Below are 26,393 nucleotides of genomic sequence, written 5' to 3' on the forward strand. Positions count from 1 at the left end.
TGAGAAGAGCGTGGCATGTGAGCTTGGTTTTAATGGAAGAGTAAGTGAAGTAAGCATTCAGTAAATACCACTGATTGACTTGACTACTCACTGAGGGCAGGAAGCCTACCAACTCTGTCATGTTGTACTCCCCCAAGCTCTTAGTACAGTGCTATGCACACAGTTAGCACTCAATAAATATGATTGATTGATTGGGTGGAGAGAGATGGCCGAGGGTCTTAAAGCCAATGGTCAGGTCTTTCTGCTTGAGGTGGAAAAGGCAACCAAAGTAACAGTATAAAGATCTGTACGTAAGAGTCATTGTAGGGTGTGTGTGTTGGGTGGGTGGAGGGGAGCGGTTATGAGAAGTTGTTAGTGCTTAAATCCTTAGGTGACCAAAGGGCTGAAGTAGCAGTTGGAGATATAAAGTGAGGAGATTAGAAAAAAATAGAGGAAGGCCTCCTGGTGGAGGTGTGAGAGCCAAGGGGTCTGGAAGGCTTCTCATCTCCCTTCCATATGAATTCCTCCAGGGGCCAGGATCATTGTGGGCAGGAAATGTGTCTGTTTATTTGTTGAATTGTATGCTCCCAAAGCTTAGTACAGTGCTTTGCACATAGTAAGTGAATGAATGTATTCACTTCAATGAATGTATTCAATGAATGTATGTATTCGGTAAATGAATGAATGAAGGAATGAATCCAGAGGGTGGAAAGGGCCCTGAATCATCATGGGGTCCATTCCACTGCCTTGGGACAGGGAGGAACTCTGGCTAAGGCCTCCTGGGCAGATGTAAATCTGTTCTATTTTTATATACTCCCTGGGAAGGAGATTCCACAGCCTCCCCAGGTGATTAATTAAAACATCCTGGCTAATCAAAGAACAAAAGACAGAAGGCCAGAAGGCCCACTTTTAAAAAGCAGCATTGTTTACCACTCATTGGTCAGGTTGGCAAATCAGAAAGGGCCCCTCTGGGGTTGCTTTCAAGCTCAGATTTTGCCTTAGCCAAGAGGTAGCTGGTTTCTTGTAAAGCCAGGAGCCTCTTTACTTCCCGAGCTTTGCCTGTGGTCCAATATGGAATCTCCCACACCACCATAGAAGCTGGAGGGAGAACAGGTATTTAATCCCCATTACTACAAATGAGGAAACTGAGCCCCAGAGAAGTAAAGTGACTTGCCCAAGGGCACACAGCAGGCATGTGGACACGCAGTGAACAAGTACAGAAAGCAGCCTGGTCTGGTGGATAGAGCACAGGCCTGGGAATCAGAAGGAACTGGGTTCTAATCCCCGCTATGCCACTTGTCTGCTGCATGACTTTAGGCAAGTCACTTCACTTCTTTGGGCCTCAGTTACCTCATCTGTAAAATAGGGATTAAGACTGTGATACCCTTTGTGGGACAGGGACTGTGTTCAATCTGATTAATTTATATCTACCCCAGCGCTTAGTATGGTGCCTGGCACAGAGTAAGCACTTAAGAAATGCTATTAAAAAAAAAATTGGTGGAGCCAGAATTAGAACCCAGAGCCACTGGCTCTCAGGGCTGTGTTATATTGCTCAGTATATTGGTCTGCACACAGTATGCACACAAAAAATGTGGTTGATTGATTTCCACTAGGCCACTCTTCTTCCCATCTATCTCTCTTGGACCCAGACCCCCAATTGTTGTTGTAGCTCATTAGAGATTCAGCCTGTCGTTGTCAGCCGTGGCTAGTCTGTTTTCCTGGCTACAGGGAGGGAGCCTGCAGGCAGAATTAATAACCCTGGCAATGTACAGGCAGATCCCACTCAGACTCTCCTCTCGCTGCCCAGCAAACACACCTCATTCCTGATTGAACTTCCCTCCGCTCTTCCTGTTCCGAAGCCCCCGGCTCCTCCCTCAGGAAGCTGCCCCATTTGCCAGGGGTTTTCTGAGGGTCTCAGAGGCAGGTTATCAGCCTGCAGCCCGAGCTCTACCATGACCTGAGCCAGCCTGACTGCCTGGGAGCACGGTTCTCTGAGGTGAAGGGCTAATTTTCTAATCCTCACCACTTCCTGGCTCCGTGATTTGACATTCAGAATGAATGCACACAAGGCAGTTTTCCCAAAGGGTAACACAGAGGGCACCATTATCCTACCACCCCGTGAATCATGGGAATCTATTCATGCAGGCAGATCCATGCCCAAATTTACATGATTTTTTTTATTTTTAATACATCGCTAAGACCCAGATTCTCTAGTTACAAAGACAGTTCCAGTGATTGTCAGCAGCCTGATTTAATGCAGAGACTTCAAAAGGAGCTGGCGGGGGCAAAGGCAATGGATTTCACTTTTCCAAGGGGCATGAGTGCTTAGGAGAAGCAGCGTGCCTCAGTGGAAAGAGCACGGCCTTTGGAGTCAGAGGTCATGGGTTCAAATCCCGGCTCTGCCAATTGTCAGCTGTGTGACTTTGGGAATGTCACTTAACTTCTCTGGGCCTCAGTTACCTCATCTGTAAAATGGGGATTAAGACTGTGAGCCCCCAGTGGGACAACCTGATCACCTTGTACCTCCCCAGCGCTTAGAACAGTGCTTTGCACATAGTAAGCGCTTAATAAATGTCATCATTATTATTATTATTCTGGGCCGCTCTGACAACCCTGGAATGTGGAAAGTGTTTTGGGCGGGGAACATGTCTACCAACTGTTCTATTGTATCCTCCCAAGCACTTACTACAGTGCTCTGAAAAGAGTAAGCACTCAATAAATACGATTGATTGATTGAGAAGGAGCAAAGGCAGTTGGGTGGCAGGGGGAGGGCTCGGTTGCCTGTCAGGTCAGGTCACTGGCTGGGATTCGCCAGACGTCACTAGAAGCCTCTCTTTGGGCTTTTGGAAATAAGAAGCACTGTGGTCTCGTGGATAGAGCACAGTCCTGGGAGTCAGAAGGACATCGATTCTAATCCTGGCTCTGCCACTTGTCTGCTGTATAACCTTGGGCAAGTCACTTAACTTCACTGTACCTCAGGTACCTCATCTGTAAAATTGGATTGACTGTGAGCCTCTGGACTGTGTCCAACCTGATCCACTTGTATCTACCCCAGCGCTTTGATGCAATAATGATGGCATTTATTAAGCGCTTACTATGTGCAAAGCACTGTTCTAAGCTCTGGGGAGGTTACAAGGTGATCAGGTTGTCCGAATTGGGGCTCTCAATCAATCCCCATTTTACAGATGAGGTAATTGAAGCACAGAGAAGTTAAGTGACTTGCCCAAAGTCACACAGCTGATAAGTGGCGGAGCCGGGATTTGAACCCATGATCAACCCATGATTTGAACTCCAAAACCCGTGCTCTTTCCACTGAGTCACGCTAGTGCCTGGCACATAGTAAGCACTTAACAAATGCACCATGCCCCACTCCCTCACCCCAGAGGGTGAAATGCGTGAACTCAGCTATGCTTTCATCTCAACCAACATAGGTAAATTCTGCCTCACCTTAGGTGATGGCCAAGGCTGGATAAAGATCGCATTCCTGCCTTTACTTGTTCTTCTGGCCACCTCTCAGGAGAGCACCCAGCCCAGAAATGAATCAGTCATATTTATTGAATGCTCACGCTTACTGGGTGCAGAGCAGCATGCGAAGTGTTTGGGAGAGTACAAGCACTAGTCTGTGAGCTCGTTGTGGGCAGGGAATGTGTCTTTTTATTGTTATACTGTACTCTCCCAAGGGCTTAGTGTAGTTCTCTGCACATAGTAAGTGCTTGATAATATAATGATAATGATGATATTTGTTAAGTGCTTACTATGTGGCAAGCACTGTTCTAAGCGTTGGGGGAAATATAAGGTTATCAGGTTGTCCCATGTAGGGCTCACAGTCTTAATCCCATTTTACAGATGAGGTACTGAGACACAGAGAAGGTAAGTGACTTGCCCAAAGTCACACAGCTGGAAAGTGGCAGAGCTGGGATTAGAACCCATGACCTCCGATTCCCAAGCCCCTGCTCTTTCCGCTAAGCCACACTTGATGAGACTGAATGAATGAATTGAATGAATACAATAGAACAGAGTTGGTGGATGCTTTCCCTACTCAGGACCAGCATACATTTAGCACAGAGAGTGCATGAGAAACTGGCCTTGGTTCTCAGTGCCTCCTGGGTCATACGGGCTTTGGCCGGATGAGGACCCCACCTGGCTGGGTGGGAATGTCTAGCACGAGTCTGTACCCAAGGGATTATGTGGAGAACTGAAGGGCTGCAGATCCCGGAGGGTGGGTGATGGGAGAGGGGAACTGCCACTAGAGACTCACTGGGCTCTGGAACCTTCAACACAAGAATGTTGTTCAAAAAAATGGAGAAGAATGAGGCTGTTCCAGAGTTGTGTATCCCCAGAACTGATCTCTCTGAGTCAGTAACTTGACGGCTTACTGCCCATATAAATATGTGTGTATACAGTTAACTATTTGTATATATATTTCCCATCCCGTCACACCTTATCCAAACACTTGCTACCTCCCTTTTATGCTCCCTGACTGCCGTCAACTGCTCACTTTATGGTGAGTTCTTCTCCACTGCTTTCAAACATGCTCATGTCTCTCATCCTCCAGTTCATAACTCCCTCCAGTAATTGCCCTATCCCCCTTCTATGATTCCTCTCTAAACTCTCTGAGTGAGTTGTCTACACCCGCTGCCTCCACTTCCTCTCCTTCAATTCTCTCCTTGACCCCCTCCAATTAGGCTTCTTCCCACTTCCTGGAAACTGCCCTCTCTAAGGTCACCTGACAAATGACAATCTCCTTGACAAATTCAATGGCTTCTACTCCATTTTAATCTTTCTCTAACACTCAGCTATCTTTGACACAATTATAAAATTTGGGACATTCTAATAATCATGTCTGTAATAATGTCTAATGTCTAATAATAAAGTATGCCTTTTGTTAAGAACTTGTTATATGCCATACACTCTACTAAGCACTGGGGAAGGTACAAGATAACCAGGTCAGACCCAGTTCCGGACCCACATGGTACTGACAATCTAAATTTTGTTGTGGATGGCTATGCTGGAAAAGGAAGGGTCTTATTTTTGGAGATATGAAGGTTTTCTGGATGGTCACTGTACAAAGGCTTACAGGAACCTACCACCTGAACTATAGATATTCTCCACGTGATTTTTGGGGCCAGGGCAAATAGCCAGGCCTTGTCCCTCAATATCTCTCCCTCCCTTCCCCTGTCCTAGGCTCCCTGGGATTTTGGCAATTGTGCAGGCAGGACCCTGGGCAGAATGTCAGTTTTGGTTACCTAGTAACAACTTAATGATCATTTTACATCTCTGCCCAGTGTAAAAATGGCCCGTGGCCAGAATAACACATTTCAGCTTGTCACGAGTGATATTTTATTGTACGCTTTATACATACACAAATGCACATACACGTACACATACACTTGTCTGGCTTGAGGCAAGAAGACATAAAAAGTCTGTACTTTTTTTCTACACAGAGCTAGTTCTGCCAAATTATGCAACCTTTTGCCCAGGAAAACTAATTGACCACCAACCTCCCCCCAACCCCCCACACCCACCTAAGAAAAAGCTGAGAAAGGCAGGCTGTGGCACTAGTTTGCTGAGAGATGTCATTTCTCCCAGCACTGCAGGATTCCAGCTTTCTTAGCAGGTGTTTGAGTTCTGATCTCAGAGGATATGGCCCCTGCAGTGAATGCAGCGTGATGCCTTTCCTGGGGGATTGTCTTTAAAATACTCTTTTTCAAAGAGGGTCAGGATTTAGCATCTGTCAGCACAGCTGAATGGAAACTGAATGAGACAAAGGGCAGAATGGGCAGAGGAGGAGATGGGGCTGCGAGGCAGGAGAAGGACAACTGGCTACTGCATTAATGAGTCCAGTTGGTCCATTTGGTGTGGGTTAGTTGTATCAGGAATGTAGGTTTCAGGTTCAAGAACCTGGGAATGCAGTCATTAGAAAAGGTCAGAAAGAATGAAGTTGTGGTAATATTTGAAAGTGATGATAGAATCCTTATAACGAGTACACAGTCTGCAGGCTCCCTCAAAGTCTTCTTCCAGTGAAAACCCAGGATTATTTGAACCCTCCAGATTTTTCGTGGGTGGGAAGTAGACTACATCTTATCTCTAGACTGTAAGCTCATTGTGGGAAGAGTAGGAGTTTACCAACTCTTGTATTCTCCTAAGCACTTATTACAGTATACTGCAAATAGTAAAGGCTCAATAAATACAATTGATTGATTAATGTGATGATCTTGCAACTTCCTCAGTGCTTGACATGTAGTAAGTGCTTAACAAATGCCACCATCATTATTATTTACAGGTATTTTATCTTGCATGTGGGAATTTATTTGGCTTCCACCTATCTTGGTTCTACCCCAAATAGTTTTAATTCCCCCAATTAAGTCCTATTTTCCCCAGCTCCCTCACCCTTCTTTGTTGCCTGTGTAATTAGATTTGTGATCTTTGGGTGTTTGATATTCTCTCCACCTTCCACCCCAAAGAACTCATGTACATATCTATAAATTATACATTATAAATTATTGATTTACATTAATGTTCATCTCCCCCTCTAGGCTGTAAGCTCATTGTGGGCAGAGAACATGTCTTCCAACTCTGTTGTACTGTACTCTCCCAAGTGCTTAGTACAGTGCTCAGCACATAATAAGCACTCAATAAATACCGTTGATGGTGATGATGATTCCCACTGTTGTCTGTTCTTGCCCAAAACTTAATGGAAAACTTCATCCTGAAACATGAAAAGATCTGCTTCTCTCCCTCTGAAAGAGGCACTTGGAAGAAAAAGGGAATCAAGGCTTGTGTTGTAATAAGGTCATACTGGCTGACCAATACTGCTAGTTTCTCCTATCACTTATTTCAACCCCGTGAACAGAGGGCTCAGAGCAGTAGCCAGTGATATATTCGTCCCGCCCCAGGGTACTTGGGACTGTCATTTACAGTTTGATTGGAAAACCCCAGCTACTTTCACCACATAATAATAATAATAATAATAATAATAATAATAATAATAGAGTTTATTAAGCACTTACTATGTGAAAAGCACTGTTCTAAGTGCTGAAGAGGGTACAAGGTGATCAGGTCATCCCACATGGGGCACACAGTCTTAATCCCCATTTTGCAGATGTGGTAACTGAGGCACAGAGAAGTTGAGTGACTGCCCAAAGTCACACAGCTGACAAGCAGTGGAGCTGAATTTGAACCCATGACCTCTGACTCCAAAGCATGTGCTCTTTCCACTGAGCCACACTGCTTCTCTTCTCTTCAGTGACATGGTTCAGTCACGTGATCGAACCACATGCTGAACCCAATTGGAAAGCACCACTCTGCTTGCTATATAACATCCTTGCTACAGCCTGAACTGGGAGGTGACCCCTCAGTCAGTCAGGCCTAATTGAGGTCAGTGGGGTGTCAAGATGTGACTTCGCAGCCCTCGACTAAGGACTAGGATGGACGGCCATGAGAGTTTGTAAAGCTGAGGTTTGCTGTGTGTTAGGCAATCTAAATGCAGGCCACCTCAACCCTCACAGTTCCTAGAGAAGAGCAGCCACTGGAGTTGGCATTTAGATCTCGGTGGGGCAGGGAATCAATCAATCAATCAATCAATCATATTGAGCGCTTACTGTGTGCAGAACACTGTACTAAGCGCTTGGGAAGTACAAGTTGGCAACATGTAGAGACAGTCCCTACCCAACAGTGGGCTCACAGTCTAGAAGGGGGAGACAGAGAACAAAACCAAACATATTAACAAAATAAAATAAATAGAATAGATATGTACAAGTAAAATAAATAGAGTAATAAATATGTACAAACATATACATATATACAGGTGCTGTGGGGAGGGGAAGGAGGTAAGGCAGGGGAAATGGAGCGTGGGAGGAGGGGGAGAGGAAGGAGGGGGCTCAGTCTGGGAAGGCCCCCTGGAGGAGGTGAGCTCTCAGTAGGGCCTTAAAGGGAGGAAGAGAGCTACCTTCGTGGATGGGCAGAGGGAGGGCATTCCAGGCCAGGGGGATGACGTGGGCAGGGGGTCGACGGTGGGACAGGCGAGAACGAAGTACAGTGAGGAGATTAGCGGCAGAGGAGCGGAGGGTGCGGGGTGGGCTGTAGGAGAGAAGGGAGGTGAGGTAGGAGGGGGCGAGGTGATGGACAGCCTTGAAGCCCAGGGTGAGGAGTTTCTGCCTGATGCGCAGATTGATTGGTAGCCACTGGAGATTTTTGAGGAGGGGATTAACATGCCCAGAGAGTTTCTGGACAAAGACAATCTTGGCAGCAGCATGAAGTATGGATTGAAGTGGGGAGAGACACGAGGATAGGAGATCAGAGAGAAGGCTGATGCAGTAGTCCAGACGGGATAGGATGAGAGCTTGAACGAGCAGGGTAGCGGTTTGGATGGAGAGGAAAGGGTGGATCTCGGCAATGTTGCGGAGCTGAGACCAGCAGGTTTTGGTGACGGCTTGGATGTGAGGGGTGAACGAGAAAGCGGAGTCGTGGATGACACCAAGGTTGTGGGCTTGTGAGACGGGAAGGATGGTAGTGCCGTCAACAGTGATGGGAAAGTCAGGGAGAGGGCAGGGTTTGGGAGGTAAGACAAGAAGTTCAGTCTTGGACATGTTGAGTTTTAGGTGGCAGGCAAACATCCAGATGGAGATGTCCTGAAGGCAGGAGGAGATGCGAGCCTGGAGGGAGGGGGAGAGAGCAGGGGCAGAGATGTAGATCTGGGTGTCATCAGCGTAGAGATGATAGTTGAAGCCATAGGAGCGAATGAGGTCACCAAGTGAGTGAGTGTAGATCAAGAACAGAAGGGGACCAAGAACTGAACCTTGGGGAACCCTCACAGTAAGGGGATGGGAGGGGGAGGAGGAGCCTGCAAAAGGAGACTGAGAATGAACAACCGGAGACATGAGGAGAACCAGGAGAGGACGGAGTCTGTGAAGCCAAGGTAGGATAGGGTGTTGAGGGAAGAGAGTTCAGTGCCTGAATCGCTGAGTCTAAGCTGGCTTCAGTTCAGATGACTAAGGCAAATTGCCTTCCAGTTTATCCACTGCCCATTTTTCAGGAATTGACTCCCGTTAACCTTTTCATAATTCATTCAGGGCATCGTGGTTAAAAATAATCATTCATTCGAGCTCATCATTTCCCAGTTAGAATATGGTATCAGCCTCCTCATTGGTCTCCCTCCATCCAGTCTGGCCTTTCTTCAGTCTGTAGTACTCACTTGCTGCCCAAGTCGTCTTCCCGAAACCCTAGCTGGCGTGAGTCTCTCCACTCATCTGAACTGCCTCTGGCTGCTTACCTCCCACCACATTGAGCAGAAACTCCTGACCACTGGCTTCAAGGCAGCCCACAGGCTCTTTCCATCCTTCGGAGTGCCTCTCTCCCCACCATTCTGACTCCCCAGCTCCCGCTGTTTACTTCTCCCATGATCTTTTCTGTCCTAACCTCACTCTCAACTCTCCCTCCTCAGTCTGTTTTCACATCCTTCCCTAAGCCTAAGTCCATCCTCCTTTAAGTCTGTCTGAACTTGGCTCTCCCCGTATGAGCACCCTCCTGAAATCTCTTCTCTTTCAGAAACCCTTCCCTGATTAATGTTCACCTCCCCAAGTCGCTGCAACCTCACAGCCACCCTTTCTTTTTTTAAAAAAAAAGGTAGTTAAGCTCTTACTATGTGTCAAAAACTGCTCTAAGTGCTGGGTAAGTTCACTTGAATTAGGTTAGTCATCGTTCCCTGTCCCTTATAGGGCTCACAGTCTAAGTAGGAGGGAGAACAAGAGAACTGAGGCATGGACAACTTAAATGATTTGCCCAAGGTCACACAGCAAGTAATTGGCAGAGCCAGGCTTAGAACCTGGGTCCTCTGACTCCCAGGCCTGTTCTCTTTCCACTAGAAAATGCTGCTTTTCCTTCTGGCAAGGGATTGTGTCTACCAATCCTGTTGTATTGTACTTTCCCTAGTGCTTTCTGCAGTGCTGTGCACACATTAAGTGCTCAGTGAGTACCATTGATGGATAATTCACAGAAGTACCTGTGGCTCTATTATAATGCCTATGTGCCTGACATGTGGGTGTTAGAATGTTGTTAGGCAATTAGGGAAAGCCCTCCCAGCACCGCCAATCTGTTTGGATACAGCACAGTATGGGGATGGAAGAAACAGATTACCCAAAAGCACATAAGCAGCGTGGCTCAGTGGAAAGAGCATGGGCTTTGGAGTCAGAGGTCATGGGTTCAAATCCCAGCTTCCCCAATTGTCAGCTATGTGACTTTGGGCAAGTCACTTAACTTCTCTGGGCCTCAGTTCCCTCATCTGTCAAATGGGGATTAAGACTGTGAGCCCCCTGTGGGACAACCTCCTCTCCCTCATCCCCCTCCCCATCCCCCCCAACCTTACCTCCTTCCCCTCCCCACAGCACTTGTATATATGTATATATGTTTGTACGCATTTATTACTCTACTTATTTATTTTATTTGTACATATTTATTCTATTTATTTTATTTTGTTAATATGTTTTGTTTTGTTCTCTGTCTCCCCCTTCTAGACTGTGAGCCCACTGTTGGGTAGGGACTGTCTCTATATGTTGCCAACTTGTACTTCCCAAGCTCTGCAAACAGTAAGCGCTCAATAAATACGATTGAATGAATGAACAACCTGAGCACCTTGTAACCTCCCCATTCATTCATTCAGGCGTATTTATTGAGCACTTACTCTGTGCAGAGCACTGTACTAAGTGCTTGGGAAGTACAAGAGCGCTTCAAACAGTGCTTTGCACATAGTAAGCGCTTAATAAATGCCATTATTATTACTATTATTATTATTATTATTATTATAACCTACAATGAGGCAAGAAATACAACACAAGCTTTTCTTATGCTTTTGCCATAAAGGAACTGAAACAGGGGAGAACTGGGTGCAGAAGCACTGATATTAAAAGCTTACTGTGTACTAAGTGCTGTGGTAGATCTAAACTAATTAGTTCAGGCATGGACTCCTCACAGTGCCAGGCATACTCCAAAACTCCAGCTGTGAGTGCCCACAATGTTCTGCAGGCTCAAGTGTTCTGTTTAGTGGGGAATCTGTCCCCGAGCTGGAACTTCTGGGAAAGATAGTGAAGGACCAAAATGCTGAATGAAAATTAGAAGCGCGAACCCTGAGACCTGTCCTGCTTCTGGCCTGGAATGCCCTTCCTCTTCAAATCTGACAGAGTATCACTAGCCCCACTTTCAAAGCCTTATTGAAGGCACATCTCCTCCAAGAGGCCTTTCCTGACTAAACCCTTCTTTCCTCTCCTCCCACTCCCTCCTGTGTTGCCCTGACTTCCCCTAGAGCCTGGCCTAGTGGAAAGAACACAGGCCTGGGAGACAGAGGACATGGCTTTTAGTAATAATGATGGCATTTGTTAAGTGCTTACTATGTGCAGAGCACTGTTCTAAGCACTGGGGAGGATACAAGGTGATCGGGTTGTCCCCCGTGGGGCTCACAGTCTTAATCCCCATTTTACAGATGAGGTCACTGAGGCTCAGAGATGGGAAGTGACTTGCCCAAGGTCACACAGCAGACATGTGGTGAGTCGGGATTTGAACCCATGACCTCTGCCTCCAAAGCCCGTGCTCTTTCTACCGAGCCATGCTTCTTCTCTAATCCCAGCTCTGCTATGTTCATTCATTCATTTATTCAATCATATTTACTGAGTGCTTACTGTGTGCAGAGCACTATACTAAGCGCTTGGGAAGTACAAGTTGGCAACATATAGAAAGGTCCCTACCCAACAGTGGGCTCACAGTCTAGAAGGGGGAGACAGAGAACAAAACAAAACATATTAACAAAATAAAATAAATAGAATAAATATGTACAAATAAAATAAATAGAGTAATAAATACATACAAACATATATACATATATACAGATGCTGTGGGGAGGGGAAGGAGGTAAGGCAGGGGAGATGGAGCGGGGGAGGAGGGGGAGAGGAAGGAGGGGGCTCAGTCTGGGAAGGCCTCCTGGAGGAGGTGAGCTCTCAGTAGGGCCTTGAAGGGAGGAAGAGTGCCTGTTGTGTTACCCTGGGCAAGTCACTTAACTTCTCTGCCTCAGTTCTCTCATCTGAAAAATGGGTATTAAGACTTTGAGCCCCATGCGGGATGGAGACTATGTCCAAACTGATTATCTTGTATCTACCCTAGAATTTCATACAGTGCCTGGCACATAGCAAGCACTTAACAGATATTATTTGAAAAAACAGGCAATTGTGCTCTTTTTAGAAACCATGAGAATAGCAGGCTGAAACTATGGGATAAAGTGGAGTGTAGAGATCAGCTGGAATTTTCTGTTTCTAGGCCCTCCTTGTCCCACATTATCCTGTGTCAGTTCCTTCCCCCTCCCCGCAACAAATGAAGGGTGCTTGATAGGGGCTTACCTGGAATAAAAGTAGGGTTTTTCTCTCTCTTTTGGTTCCAAGACTAAACAGAGCAGTTAGTGTGGCTAACATCCTGCTGGGGGTTGGAGGGCTATTTCAAACATGTTTATTTTATTTTAAAATTTATCAGGGGTGCCCTTTTTGGTAAACCATGGTTATCTCTGCATGCATGCCTCCCTTGTCCACCTGAATGTTTTCGCAACTCTGGCCATGTGACAGGCCCGCGGCAGCATTTCAATGACTTCTGGGCAGGAGGATTACCAGAGTCATTCTTTGAACACAGGATGTGAGATTCTATCACCCTGTGAGTTTAAAGCACCCGCTGGCACAGAGTTGAAGGAAGGCTTGGCATAGAGCCGCGGGGTTTCCCATTCCAGCAAGAAACAAGGGCTTTGTGCTCCAGTCGCCCAACAGCCCCCAGTGTCAACCAGCTTCCGGACTTTCATGCACGCTCTTCCTTTTCACGGGCTATAGTTTGGACAGGAATCAATTCAAACCTTGAACTTCACCTGTCACAAAAGTTCTGAGAATCTCCATTTCTCTCTCCTAGTAATAAATCCATCTGTCAGTCAATCAATGGTGTTTATTGAGCACTTTCTGTGTGCTAAGCACAGTACTAAGTGCTTGGGACAGTACAGTACAATAGAGTTGGTAGATATGATCCCTTCTCATGCAGAGTTTACAGTCTGTTCTTCTCACCTCCCTGCCCTCCACCTCCCCCATCCAAGTTCTGTGCTGATGAGCCTTCTTTGTCCACCAACAATCGTTTGGATTGATACAGTGACTGCCTTCCTAAAAAATCCACCTCCGTTCCCAGATATTTTCTCATTTTATCTTTTTAATATCCCTGTGAGGAAGCAGCAGGTAGCATTAATCAGGTCTCACTAATCAACACTTGCTCTGCAGATCAATTTGGTAAATTGCTGTAGCATAATTAAGAGGTGATAACAAACACAAATGAAGTTTGTCAAATTATAACGCAACCAGAATATTCCCCTAGAGCTAGTTAGATGGAAAACTGTCCACGACTCTAATCTACCTTTCACACGTACACTTCCACACCTTCATGTGCTTTCCCTGGAATAGTGGTAGAATTTCCATATTCTGGATCTAGAACATCTAAATATGGTGTATTAGGCTCCGAAGAATATAAGGAGTCTATATTTTTATGCCTGTCTCCCCCTTAAGAGTGTAAGTTTCTTGTGGGCAGGGAACATGTTGGTGCACTGTTTTACTTTTCAAAATGCTTGATACACTGCATTCCCTGAGTGGGTACTGAATAAATACCATTACCTCCTTAATGTCATGCAGTATGTTGAAATCTGCAAACATATTTTCTCTTTTATTCAGGCTTCCTGAAAGTTCAGCAATGGTTTCAATTGCTGATATTTATTGAGCTCTTACAGTGTACAGAGCAAGATACTAAGCATTTCAGAGAGTACTACAATGGAACAGAGTTGGTAAAAGCATTCCCTGCCCAAAAGGAGCTTACAATGTAGAGAGGGAGAGAGACAACAAATATTAAAATGAATTTTGGATACGTACATAAGTGTTGTGGGGCTGAGGTTAGGGCAAATATCAAGTGCTTAAAGGGAATAGCTCCATTTGAATAGACATCTTGAAAGAGAGGGGGTATAGGGAAGTTGAGGTCTTAGTCTGGGAAGGCCTCTCAGAGAAGTGAATTTAATAAGGCTTTGAACGTGGGGAGAGTGGCGGTCTGTCACATATGAAGGGGAAGGGAGTTCCTGGCCAGAGGGAGGACTTGGGCAAGGGACATAAACAAGGTTGAAGTACACTGAGTAGGTTGGTATTAGCGAAGCTGGAGCTGGATTATCTTTGAAAATCAGCAAGATAAGACATGGGGATGGCGGGGAGGCAATGGATGTGCAGTCATTGGAAGTTTTTGTTTGAGAAATGAGAACCCATTGTTGGGTAGGGACCGTCCCTATATTTTGATGATTTGTACTTCCCAAGTGCTTAGTACAGTGCTCTACACACAGTATGCGCTCAATAAATACGATTGAATGAATGAATGAGAAGACATGAACTGAACGTAATTAAAAACATGATCTGGGCAGCAGAATGATAATTTATTAATTGCTTACTGTGTGCAGAGCACTGTAATAAGTCCTTGGAAAAGTACAATACAACAATGGAGTGACAATCCCTGCCCAAAGCGAGTTCACAGCCTAGAGGGGGGCAGACAGGCATCAGTGCAAATAAACAGACATCAATAAACAAATAAAATTACAGATACATACATAAGTGCTGTGGGGAGAAAACTGGGTTGGACAAAGTCCCTGTCCCACATGGGGCTCACAGTCTTAATCCCTATTTCCAAATGAGGTAATTGAGGCAAAGAGAAGTAAAGTGATTTGCCCAAGGCCACACAGCAGACAAGTGGCAGAGTTGGGATTAGAACCCATGACCTTCCGACTCCCAGGCCCGTGCTCTTTTCACTATGCTGAACTGCTTCCCGATCCCTTATCCTGATCTTATCCCCCTCAATTGGGTCAGCCCACAGTTCTCCACAACATTGAAGCCCAAAATCCCACCTCTTCTAGCATGCCTACTCAGATTGATTCAGAACATCCACTGTCCACTCTTAGCACTTGGTATATTTAATTTCTATCCTCAGCACTTTTGAATAGGTATATAATTTCTTATATGTATTTTCAGTATATATTTTCAGCAGTTTGGTCCCAATGTGTGTATCCTGCTTCCTGGTTTTTATCTTTATTCTTCCTCCTACATTCACTGCATTAAATTATAAGCTCTCTGAGGACAGGGAAGGGGTATCTCAGTCACTGTTCATACTGTTCATTGTTAGTACAGCACCTAGCCCTCAGTAGGCATTCAGTACCACTGATTGATTCTATGGTCCGGGGGCACAATTTTCCTTCTGGAGGTGAAAGGGAAGATCATTCAGCTAGTGATTTCTAGCCACCTATTGTTGAAAAGACTAGTGGGTGACTTCTTTCTTCAACTGTAAAGGTGTTTACTTGAATTACATGGATAATTCTTTCACCATTTCACTCTGGGTGTGCTGATCAGATTGATTCCTGTGTAGATCCAGCCCAGTGGGCTCATATGGTGAGGTTTTATAATCATGTCATTTTTTTTTTGAAATTCTGAAGGAACTCAGGACTCCCTGGCCAGTACGGGGTGGGGGTGGGGGGTGAGGGTGGGGAGTGAAGCACATAATGGGGGGCCAGTAAACATCAACAGTCAGCAACTAGTCTGTGTGGGGTGGGGCAGAGAGAATCAATAGTCTCTGAGGGTAGAAAGAGCAAATTGACATGGCAAGGAAAAGAAGAATACAGAGAGGATGCTGAGAAAGAGTTGGTCTGCCCCTCTAAAGGGACCCCAGTCTCATCCCTGAGCCAGCATTAATGGGTCAACATAACTACCCTGCCTCCCATCTGACCCCACAAACTCACATTCAGGCTTGGACCAATTTGTCAACTGATTCTGTTGACCCAGCTACCTCAGCGGATTACCGCTCAAGAATTGGCAGCCTCTTGGTTCACTTGCTCTATCGGTTATTTCTTTCTAAACCATTTTATTTTTGTTCCAGCGAACATGATCTGGGAGAGGATATTTATGATTGTGTCCCCTGTGAAGATGAAGGTGATGACATCTATGAAGATATTATTAAAGTGGAAGTTCAGCAGCCCATGGTAAACGTCTTCAGCATTTTCATGGTTCATCTGGGAGGAAGAAAGCAAAAATCTATTGATATACATCTCCTCTCATTATTGGCTCTGGCTTTTGCAACTAGTGTTTATGTCCGAATGATAAGGAGTGCCATTAACATTTGTAGGATTTCTTAATGTGTTGCCATGGTATTCTCTTCCAAAGGATTTGCAAAGTTCTACATCCCCGTTGTGAGATCTGAATTAAAAATAGTAACTTGGTACCCAGTCCAACACAGCACGTATCATCTCATCCTTTTGTAAGGAGAGAGATGAGACTGATAACTAGCTCAATTAGCCAGCTGTGCATCTTTTATGTTGCAGAAAAGGCATTTTTGCTTGCAAGCGTTTGCTAATCATGTCTCAGAGGCCAGTTTCCCTCTGCATATTTTGATTGCAGAATGGTTGGGTCTCAGGTGAGGGACCCGAGACTGGGAGAGAGATTTGATGGTTTCAGGTCTTCGGGTTGATGGCCCTCCTCCTCTGACCCAGTGCCCAGGTGGTGTTTGAATTGGCATGAGTGTGTGTTTGTGTGTGTGTGTGTGTGTGTGTGTTCACCAAGACTATGTGCTTTAATCAAACAAAATGGGAAATTACTCTGAAAGTAAATGTGTTTGTTCTTAAGTGGAGTATGAACCAGCTGGTGATGGTAAAACAAAAAGGCAGAAAAATATTTTTGAGAGTGCCTTCCAGAGACATTCCTGCTCTTGATGCAGGGCCTGTTGATTCTACTGGGGGAAGTGTAATCGGTACCTGGCAAAGCCCATACTTTACCTCCCACACAATTGGATGCCAGTTATGAGAGGAAGGTGGATTCTAATTTCAGCTGGGAAGTGAGCCGGGGATGCCCGGCTCTTCCAAGCCCCATGGAAACAGCAGAGCAGCAAGGGAATCTTATTCTGCTTTCTTCCTTCACTCTCCAAATATGTTGGCATCCCTTCCTTGTCTGTACTTTTCTCAGCTAAATTCCACCCCACTTCTAGCCAGGTGCTCATGTGGCCACTTGGAGATTGCTGGTCCACAGTTTAGGGACTGGAGAAGGTGTCACTGAGGAAAGATGTTTTCTGGGATGAAAGATCAGAACCCATAGGACTTAGTGATCCCAAGAGCCAGTGATCTCAGAGCCAATGATACCATGAGCCAGTATTCCCAGAGCCAACAATCCAGAATCCAGGGATCTCAGAGCCAGTGATCCCAGGAGCTAGTAATCCCAGAACCAGTGATCCCACAGCCAGTTATCCCAGAGCCAGGGTTTCCAGACAAGTGATCCCAGGAGCCAACGATCCCAAGATCCAGTGATCCCAAGAGCTAATGACCCCAGAGCCAGGGATCCCAGAGCCAGTGATTCCAGAAGCAAGGAGTCTCTGACCTGCTGTGTTCGTAGGCCATCCCTGGTGTGACTCTCAACATGGCTAATCACCCCAGATACAGCTGATTGCTCAGTTCCATCTCCTCCCTTTCTTCCCACTCGTTAGCATTACCCAGGTCGGTGTCTTATTGACTGACCAAAGATCCCTCTGAAGGCTGGGCTGAATTTTGCAATTAATGAAGATTAAGAAAGCTTTAGTCTTGATTTTTTAATAACCTTCCTCCTGAAGACATTCCTGATATCAGTGTTTCTAGCTTTGTGGACCATGAATGAAGATGCCAATGAAAATGGAAATTCAGAAAGCATACAGAACCAGAGCACTTCATAATGCATATCACAATGTAAATCCCCACTGATTCAGATCCAGATGCATTCATAAATATCTCTATAAATATCTTCAAAGGTATTGTGTGTGTGTGTGAGTGTGTGTGTGTATCTGTGTGCGTGCCCATGCATAAGAGAGACAGAGAGGGTAGTGGGGTAGCTCTCCCCTCTGAGGTGACTGTGTATTTTTCCTTGAGCAGGATTATCTTCCTGTTTAGGGGTGTTTTTTTGACCTTAAAATGAACATGAAAAGTCCAATTTATTTCAAAAGGTTGCCATACCTGTAAGGGTAGATTGCTTAACTGACTTGTAAGAATAAGATGCATGTGTTACAAGTGTTTCTTTGTGCAGCTTCTCAATCTACCAGCCAAAGGACTGGGGCATTTAGAGGGCTACTGCTCTGCTAATCCCAGGCAGCATGAAAATAGTGCTTCCCATCAGCATCCTCTTTGGACTAATTCTAGATTTTGCTGGAGCAGATAAACCACCTCTTCCTTACTCTGTGGCTCCAAGGTATAGGTCCTTAAGGAAGATGGAACCCAGAGATCGCTCTGTAGAGTTCAAAATGTACTAGGCACTCAGTAAATGTCCTGCCGTTTTCCCAGCATTCAGGCACCCCTGTCTTCTCCACAATGTGTAATGTGTAAATGTGTGCGTGTAAATGATTTCAATTTACCTTCTTACATCGTGGAACTAAATGTCTGAAAAATGTACCTCTGTATTTATAGTATGGCTTGAAACGCCAAGGCAATATGCTAATTGGTTCCGCTTGTTATTTTTGCATGCTCTCAGATTAGATATATGCAGGTAAGTAAAAGATGTTAGCTGAGCCATTTTGGTTTCTGTTGCTACTGCATCTCATAAGTGCTGCTAAAGGCATAAAAATCTAAAATATGCCCAGAGACCTCGTAGAGCAGGGTGAGGCATGTGGCAGAAGAATTGCTCTTGACACAGGAGTAGTGCCTCATTGTACCGAGAAGCTCAGTCAGTCAGTCGTATTTATTGAGTGCTTACTGGGTAGAGAGCACTGTACTAAGCGCTTGGAAGAGAACTATATAACAATATAACAGGCACATTCCCTGCCCACAACAAACTTGTAGGTCTCAATGTTTATTAGCGTGCTCCAAAACCTGGATGTTTCATTGACTGCCTTCTGAAACTTGCTGCCCAGGGTCCTGGAAGACTTTGTCTGTATGTTTCAGTGGTGACAGTTTCTCCATTTCCTCTAGAGGATGACAAAGTCAGAGAGGTGGCTAGGGAGTTCTGTTCCCCAGGAAGGACTATATTTCTGGGCCTGTCCCATTCTGCCAAAGGATTCATGTTATGCATTTCCACTTGCAGACTCACTCAACTCTCCTTCCCTCCAGGACTTGTAGCCTGAAGCCTTTGCTACCTCTGCCAAACCCTCTGCACAGTCCTGTCGTAGTAACTCTGTGATCAACATCTCCATTCCAGAGAGCAGACCAGCCCTCTGTCACTCTTGTCGGGGCACCTTCCCTTGTTTTAGGCTGGCACCCTTTGCCCATTTTCCTATTTTTGTTGGGCAAGCAGATGTCTCTCCCTTCCCCACACTGCTTTACTTTTAAAACCACATGAGGATTGGCTTGCCTGCCTTCTTGAAGGGCTTGGGAGACGCTGAGATCTTCCTTGACATAGAGAACTGCCACTGATCTTGCAGAATTTGGAGAAATGAAGGCTTGAAAGTTTGATCACCATTCACCTCTTGGCATTATGTCCCTTGGATTTATATCTAGTTCTAGATGAAACCCCGAGTTCTTACCTTCCCTCCACCACCAATCAGTGAAGCAGTCCCAACCTGTGGAGATATTTGTGAATTTTGCTTTCATGAGAATGAGAGGGTGAAACTTGGTGAATACTGAAGGGTGTCTCAGAAAAAACACAGACAGCCATGTTAGTTTTTGGTAGACCAGAAGGTTCAGTGTTTGTGGCTATATTATCTTTCCCTTTCCAGGTGGCCTGGGGGTTCCTTTTAGAAATTAAAGAGGAATATACACTGTCTCAGCATTTTTGAGAAGAATGTGTGGGCTCCAGAAAGTCCAGTTTGGAAGGGATTTTGATTGCAGAATTCCTGAGCCCTGGGTTCAAGTACTCCAGGAAAAATTTAGGCAATCAGTGGTCTGTGAGTTAGGTGCAGTACTTCTGGGATGGTGATGGAAAATAGTAGCAGCCAGCCTTTACCCCTTCTTCTATTTTTTTGTCTCAACCCCACTGCCCATGGATGTTCCCTGGTCCCCAGGTTCTTTACCCCAGAGGTTCTGCCCAGGGGCCTAGGCTTGCGGTGTTGACCTGGCCTATTTGGTGGGAGTTGGCCTGGTTAGGGATTGGGAGTTCTTCAAAGGTAAGGAACCGGATCTACTGCAGACCTGAGGACCCGTCAATATGGAATATTCTCTTTCTGCAGAAAATGGGAATGACAGAGGATGACAAGAGAAATTGCTGCTTGCTAGAGATTCAGGAAACTGAGGCCAAATACTACAAAACACTTGAAGACATTGAAAAGGTGAGCATGCGTCTTTTCAGCATTTGGGTTTTGATTTCCCATGACCATTTTGTGACAGAGTACATTCTGGAAGAAGCTGTGGATGCTGGTTTCATCTTACATGGCTAGCTTCAGGAATGGGACCATTGAGTAGGACCCAGTACTACTGGAATATGGTATGTTTTGCACAGCATGGGTTAGCCTGAGGTAATCCAGAAATCCCAAGAGAACTGATGCACCACTGTGTAAAAAAGAAAAAGAAAAAGGGGGTGTTCTTGGTTATATGTTTCCCAAATGGAAAAGATGTATTGCATTCTGCATAACTTGGGCTATGTGTCTGAGATGAACAGTGAATCTGGCAGTTGGCTTCTCACCACCAAATTCCATTAATTTCATGCTTTTCTCAAAAGTGTTGAAGCAGGACTGATTTGTCAGATAAAGTAATTGGATTAAAAGTAACATTCCCCTGCATGCATTCATGGTTTCTAATTGGAGTCGGTGAATTATTGTTATGTTCTCTTGTAAAACAAAGACTTTGCAGAACGGGGTGATATAATCCATATATTATACTATAAGCTACATGTACTACAGATCCTCCAGGAGTTATAAATATGTTAGCAAAGTCAGAACCCACATTTTCTCTGTTGTTTCATTGTCACCTCACTCATATTCTTCCAAATATTTAATGCTGTCATTTGGGAGAAAAAAAACAAAGCACCCCAATTTTGTCTTATATGAATGCTTGATTTCGTATTGACAATATGTTCTGAGCTGATTCAAACTTCTCGGTGAATGCTTTCTAGTTATTGGTGAATATGGAACAAAACCACAGTCAAGGGCATCACTTTCAGTGAGGGAGCATGAACTGGGTTCACTGTTCAGTGCTTATTCACTCACCAAGGGTTTTCCGGCCATAATTATCCAAGTCATTTTTTCTTGGGGAGATTTGAAGGTTGGACTAGCTCAGCCCCGGAGTCAGGGTGGAGGGGCACTTGGGGTGGTATACATGTGGAATTTACTCACTCACTTTTTCATCAGTGGCATGATTTTGGGAAAGTCACTCAACTTCTCTGTGCCTCAGTTACCTCATCTGTAAAATGGGGATTAAGTCTGTGAGCCCTATGTGGGACAACCCGATTACCTTGTATCTACCCCAGTGCTTAGAACAGTGCTTGGCACATAGTAAGCACTTAACAAATACCATCATCACTATTATTATTATTAGTAGTAGTAGTAGTATTTATTGAGCCCTCTACATGCAGAGCACATGGGAAAATATGATAGAAGTAAAAGTCACCATCCCTGACATGGAGGAGGTTACAGTCATCTGGGGTACAGTTTCCTGGGCTTCCTGGTGCTTTGTATGGTAAAATTGAAGGGGAGTGATTGGTGGGGACAGAAAAGAATGAGAAGATGTTATAGGTGGCCCTCATCAGCCTGTCACTATATTAATGTCTGTTTCCCCCTCTAGACTGTAAGCTCATTGTAGGCAGGGAATGTTTATTGTTATATTGTATTCTCACACATACTTAATACAGTTCTTTGCACAGAGTAAGTGCTCAATAAATATGATTAAATGAATGAATGGAAAAGTGAATGTCAAGCCTCCTACCCACCATCCATCTCTCTTCAGAAACATGCAGTTACCTCACAGTCAGCCAGTCTTTTTTATTGAGTGCTTACTGTGTGCAGAGCACTGTACTAAGCACTGAAGAGAGTACAATACAACAATACACAGACACAGTCCCTGCCCACAATGAGCTTACAGCCTAGAGGGGGAGGCCACTAAGCCCCACAGGGCACTAGGCAGATTACTGCAAATCATCCTCACAGGGTCTAACTGCCAGGAGAATGAGAATGAGTATTTAGAGCATACAGTTCAGCCCTTGGGGTGGCATCTCACTGAACTTCTTGATTAAGTCTCTCCTGATGGGGACAGATCTCGGGAATCTTCATCCAGGAGGTGACAACGAAAATAGCTTATGAGGCTCTTTGCTTCTATCTTCCAGAACTACATGAATCCTTTGAAGCTGGTACTGAGCCCTCTCGACATGGCAGCTATTTTTATCAATTTGGAGGTAATGATTCTAGCATGATCGGTTTAATCAAGGTCGACTCTTTGGAAGCACAGCACATTTCCTGAGGTCAGGAGACTCTGTCCTGGTTTCAGGAATGGTGTTTTGCTGAAACCATCCTACGTAGTCATTCACATTCTTGCTAATGGTTCCAGAAGTGTGGTGGGGGCGGGACGGATTTTACTCTGGGGAAGTGAACTTGGTCAAATTTGTGGCTTATGGAAAACCACCCCCTGAGCAAACACCCACAATGGGAAGAAAGGTGAGAGCAGCACAGTACTCAGATCCCGGCTGAGTTGGGCAAAACGCAATCTGTGGGCTGACTCTGGCCCCTAATCGATTGCACCTGGCCCAATCCCTGCCATCTGTGTCAACACCACCAGGCTCCAAATCAGCTAAGGATGCATTTAGCAACCTCCTTGTATGCCAGCATCCGAAAACAGTGGCACCCGTTGTTACTGACTGCCTCTGCCTAGTTCACAGACGTTTAGGTGCCACTGTAGTGAAAGCAACCATATTTCTGGGGCTCAGACACCCCTTACCTCCAGCTCTCCTCCAGACAGCCAGGAGGTTTTGAATCATGGTCACCTGTAAGACTTAAAATTCCAAAAGTGGCCCTCTGGCCATGCGATTGCCCTTCCTGTCAGAAGGATGGCAGCCAAACTCTCTTAGGGTGGTCTTGAGTTCTGGAACCTTGCTTTACATTCACTAGTAGTAGAAATGGTAGTAGTAGTAGTAGTGTTAATAGGAACTAAAAAGGACTAATAATGTTCCTTGTTTAATAATCTTGTTGTTAAAATGGTGAAGACCAATTTAACATTAGAATCAGTGAGGCCTAGTGGAAAGAGCATGGGCCTGGGAGACAGAGGCAATAGGTTCAAATCCTGCTCCACCACTTCCCTGCCCTGTGACCTCGGGCAAGTCATTTAACTTCTCTGTAACTTTGGCCTTAGTTACCACATCTGTAAAATGAGGATTAAGACTGAGGTACTGTGGCCAGAACAATTATCTTGCATCTATCCCGGAACTTAGTACCATGTGTGGCACTTGGTAAGCATTTAGCAAATACCATAAAAAATATTTAATATACTCCATTCATCTGTAGTCCATATTTTTTGTTATACAATATGAATTGACTGCTCTTAAGAAATCTGGGAATATTTTGTCCCACAAATGTGTGTCTGTTTTGCTACAGCATGACTGTAGTGTCAGAAGAGGAAATAGTGGTGTGCATGTGCATAGTGCCAATTAAAAAGCACATAACATAAATGCTATACTATGTATAATAGATATACTACAGCATATTTATTATATCATATCCACTGTATACTGTAGTATACATACACTGTAGTACATATACTAGATATACCATAGTTTATAGACATAGTATACTGTAGACCAGTTTTTCTTACATGGGGTTTGCTAAGGCCCAAACCCCTGCCTTATGGTAGAACTGAGTGTATATTACAATGCCTGGAGGCAGGAGGACATGTGAAATTGCAGACAAGACTGGTAATGTAGATCTGGGAATCAACCACATAGAAGTGGTAGGTGAAGCCATGAGAGCAGATCAGCTCTCCCATGGGAAATTGAGAAGAAATGTTCGCAGAATCGAGCTATGAGAACCACCCACAATTAAGGAATGGGAGGCAGAGGAAGAGCCAGTGAAAGTGACTGGCAGAGAAGTAAGAGGAGAATCAGGATAACATTGTGTCAGACAAACCAATGTTAGACAGTGATTCCAGGAGAAGGGAGGCCCAGTGTCAAAGGCAGCTGAGAAATCAAGAGGGTTAGGACAGATTAGAATCCATTAGATCTGGCAAAGGAGAGATTATTAGTGACCGATGAGTTAAGAGAGCAAAAATCGGATTGTAAAGAGTCAAGAAGTGAGTGGAAAAGAGAGGAAGTGGAGTTTGAACAGGAAATGGAAGAGGGAGATGGGATGACAGATGAATGAGGCAATGGAATCCAGAGAAGTTTGTGTTTTTAGACTAGTGGAGATGTGGATGAGGCTGAGAGACGAAGAAGCCATCAGTGAGTGAGTGATTGAAGGATGGCAGTCAGGGAGGTTAGAGGGTTGACATAAGTGTTTTTAGGTGTGAAGAAATGGGATCGGAGAGCCCAGGTGAGATGATAGATTTTATAAGCAGGTGGGAGAGCTCTCGAGGAATGGACAAGAAGAATAAAGTGAGGTGAGATATGGGGATTGGAGGGAGATGTGGTGGCAAGGGGAAGATTTGGGAGAGCTAATGCCCGAATGGTTTCAACTTCAGGTTGCCAGGTCATTAGAGGTGAGAGAAGTGGGAGGAGGGGGGATGGCATTTCAGGAGGAAGGGAACGATCTGGAATCCCTGGTCAGGGCAGTGGACATGGGGTTCATGAGGGAGGAGAAGTAGTGTTTCTAAACAGAAGAGAGGGCAGACTTATAGCAAGTAATCATGAATCATGACCACAAGAACACAAGAAACGTAGTGTGGGGTGGTCTGGGGCTGATCAGAGATTGCGTGTGATTAACAGAGTGACCGGAGTGGGGTAAGGTAAGGGTGTGGATTTGTGCATCAGGAGAGAAAAGGTTGGGTGGGAAGTCCAAATGGTAAAAGTTTTGCCGGGAGGGACAGTGTGGTAGAGAAGGCAGATTAAGAGATTCATTCATTCATTCATTGAATGAGGTACTGAAGAGGTACTGAATCCCCTTTTTGCAGATGAGGAAAGGGGGGCACAGAGAAGTGACTTGACCAAAGACACAGCATACAAGCGGCAGAGCTGGGATTAGAACCCAGATCCTCTGACTCCCAAGCCTGTGATCTTTCTGTTAGGCCTTGCTGCTTCTCTGGGGATTCAGGGCTTTTTCTCCATCTGGCAGAAGAGTAATGCTCCAGATAATAATAATTGTGGTATTTAAGTGCATACTATATGAAAAGCACTCCACTAAGCACTGTGACCCCCCCATCTTATCTCCTTCCCTTCCCCACAGCACCTGTATATATGTATATATGTTTGTACATATTTGTTACTCTATTTATTTTACTTGTACATATCTATTCTATTTATTTTATTTTGTTAGTATGTTTGGTTTTGTTCTCTGTCTCCCCCTTTTAGACTGTGAGCCCACTGTTGGGTAGGGACTGTCTCTATATGTTGCCAACTTGTACTTCCCAAGCGCTTAGTACAGTGCTCTGCACACAGTAAGCGCTCAATAAATACGATTGATGATGATGATGATGATTCATTTGTATTTGTTAATAATAATAATAATAATGGTATTTATTAAGTGCTTATTATGTGCAAAGCACTGTTCTAAGCGTTGGAGAGGTTACAAGGTGATCAGGTTGTCCCACTGGGGGCTCACAGTCTTAATCCGATTTTACAGATGAGGTCACTGAGGCAAAGAGAAGTGAAGTGATTTGCCCAAAGTCATACAGCTGACAATTGGTGGAGCCGGGATTTGAACCCATGACCTCTGACTCCAAAGCCCGTGCTCTTTTCACTGAGCATTTACTGTGTGCAGAGCACTGTACTAAGCACTTGGGAAGTACAAGTTGGCAACATATAGAGATGGTCCCTACCCAACAGCGGGCTCACAGTCTAGAAGGGGGAGACAGACAACAAAACAAAACATATTAACAAAATAAAATAAATAGAATAGTAAATATGTACAAGTAAAACAGAGTAATAAAATGTATAAACATATATACAGGTGCTGTGGGGAGGGGAAGGAGGTAAGGCAGGGGGGTTGGGGGGAGAGGAAGGAGGGGGCTCAGTCTGGGAAGGCCTCCTGGAGGAGGTGAACTCTCAGTAGGGCATTGAAGAGAGGAAGAGAGCTAGCTTGGTGGATGTGCAGAGGGAGGGCATTCCAGGCCGGGGGAAGGACGTGGGCTGGGGGTCAGTGGGACAGGTGAGAACGAGGCACAGTGAGGAGGTTAGCGGCAGAGGAGCAGAGGGTGCGGGCTGGGCTGTAGAAGCAAAGAAGGGAAGTGAGATAGGAGGGGGTGAGGTGATGGAGAGCCTTGAAGCCGAGAGTGAGGAGTTTTTGCCTGTTGTGTAGGTTGATTGGTAGCCACTGGAGATTTT

At 45.1% G+C, this 26,393-nt stretch overlaps 1 protein-coding gene across 9 annotated transcripts in view; it reads left to right on the plus strand.

Moving 5' to 3' along the window:
- VAV2 (vav guanine nucleotide exchange factor 2) overlaps positions 1–26,393 on the plus strand; it is a 375,195-nt gene that overhangs the window by 284,726 nt on the left and 64,076 nt on the right. For 5 of the 9 annotated variants that reach the window (XM_038744653.1, XM_038744661.1, XM_038744659.1 and 2 more), the window contains exons 5-8: positions 15,937–16,039; positions 18,540–18,554; positions 20,170–20,268; positions 22,257–22,325. In XM_038744653.1, the coding sequence (XP_038600581.1) occupies positions 15,937–16,039; positions 18,540–18,554; positions 20,170–20,268; positions 22,257–22,325 (286 nt within the window). The remainder of the gene's footprint in view (positions 1–15,936; positions 16,040–18,539; positions 18,555–20,169; positions 20,269–22,256; positions 22,326–26,393) is intronic. The other 4 variants (XM_038744656.1, XM_038744658.1, XM_038744660.1 and 1 more) reach the window with 1 other exon arrangement.

Source organism: Tachyglossus aculeatus, chromosome 4, assembly GCF_015852505.1.
Source record: "Tachyglossus aculeatus isolate mTacAcu1 chromosome 4, mTacAcu1.pri, whole genome shotgun sequence".
Classification (NCBI taxonomy): Eukaryota; Metazoa; Chordata; class Mammalia; order Monotremata; family Tachyglossidae; genus Tachyglossus; species Tachyglossus aculeatus.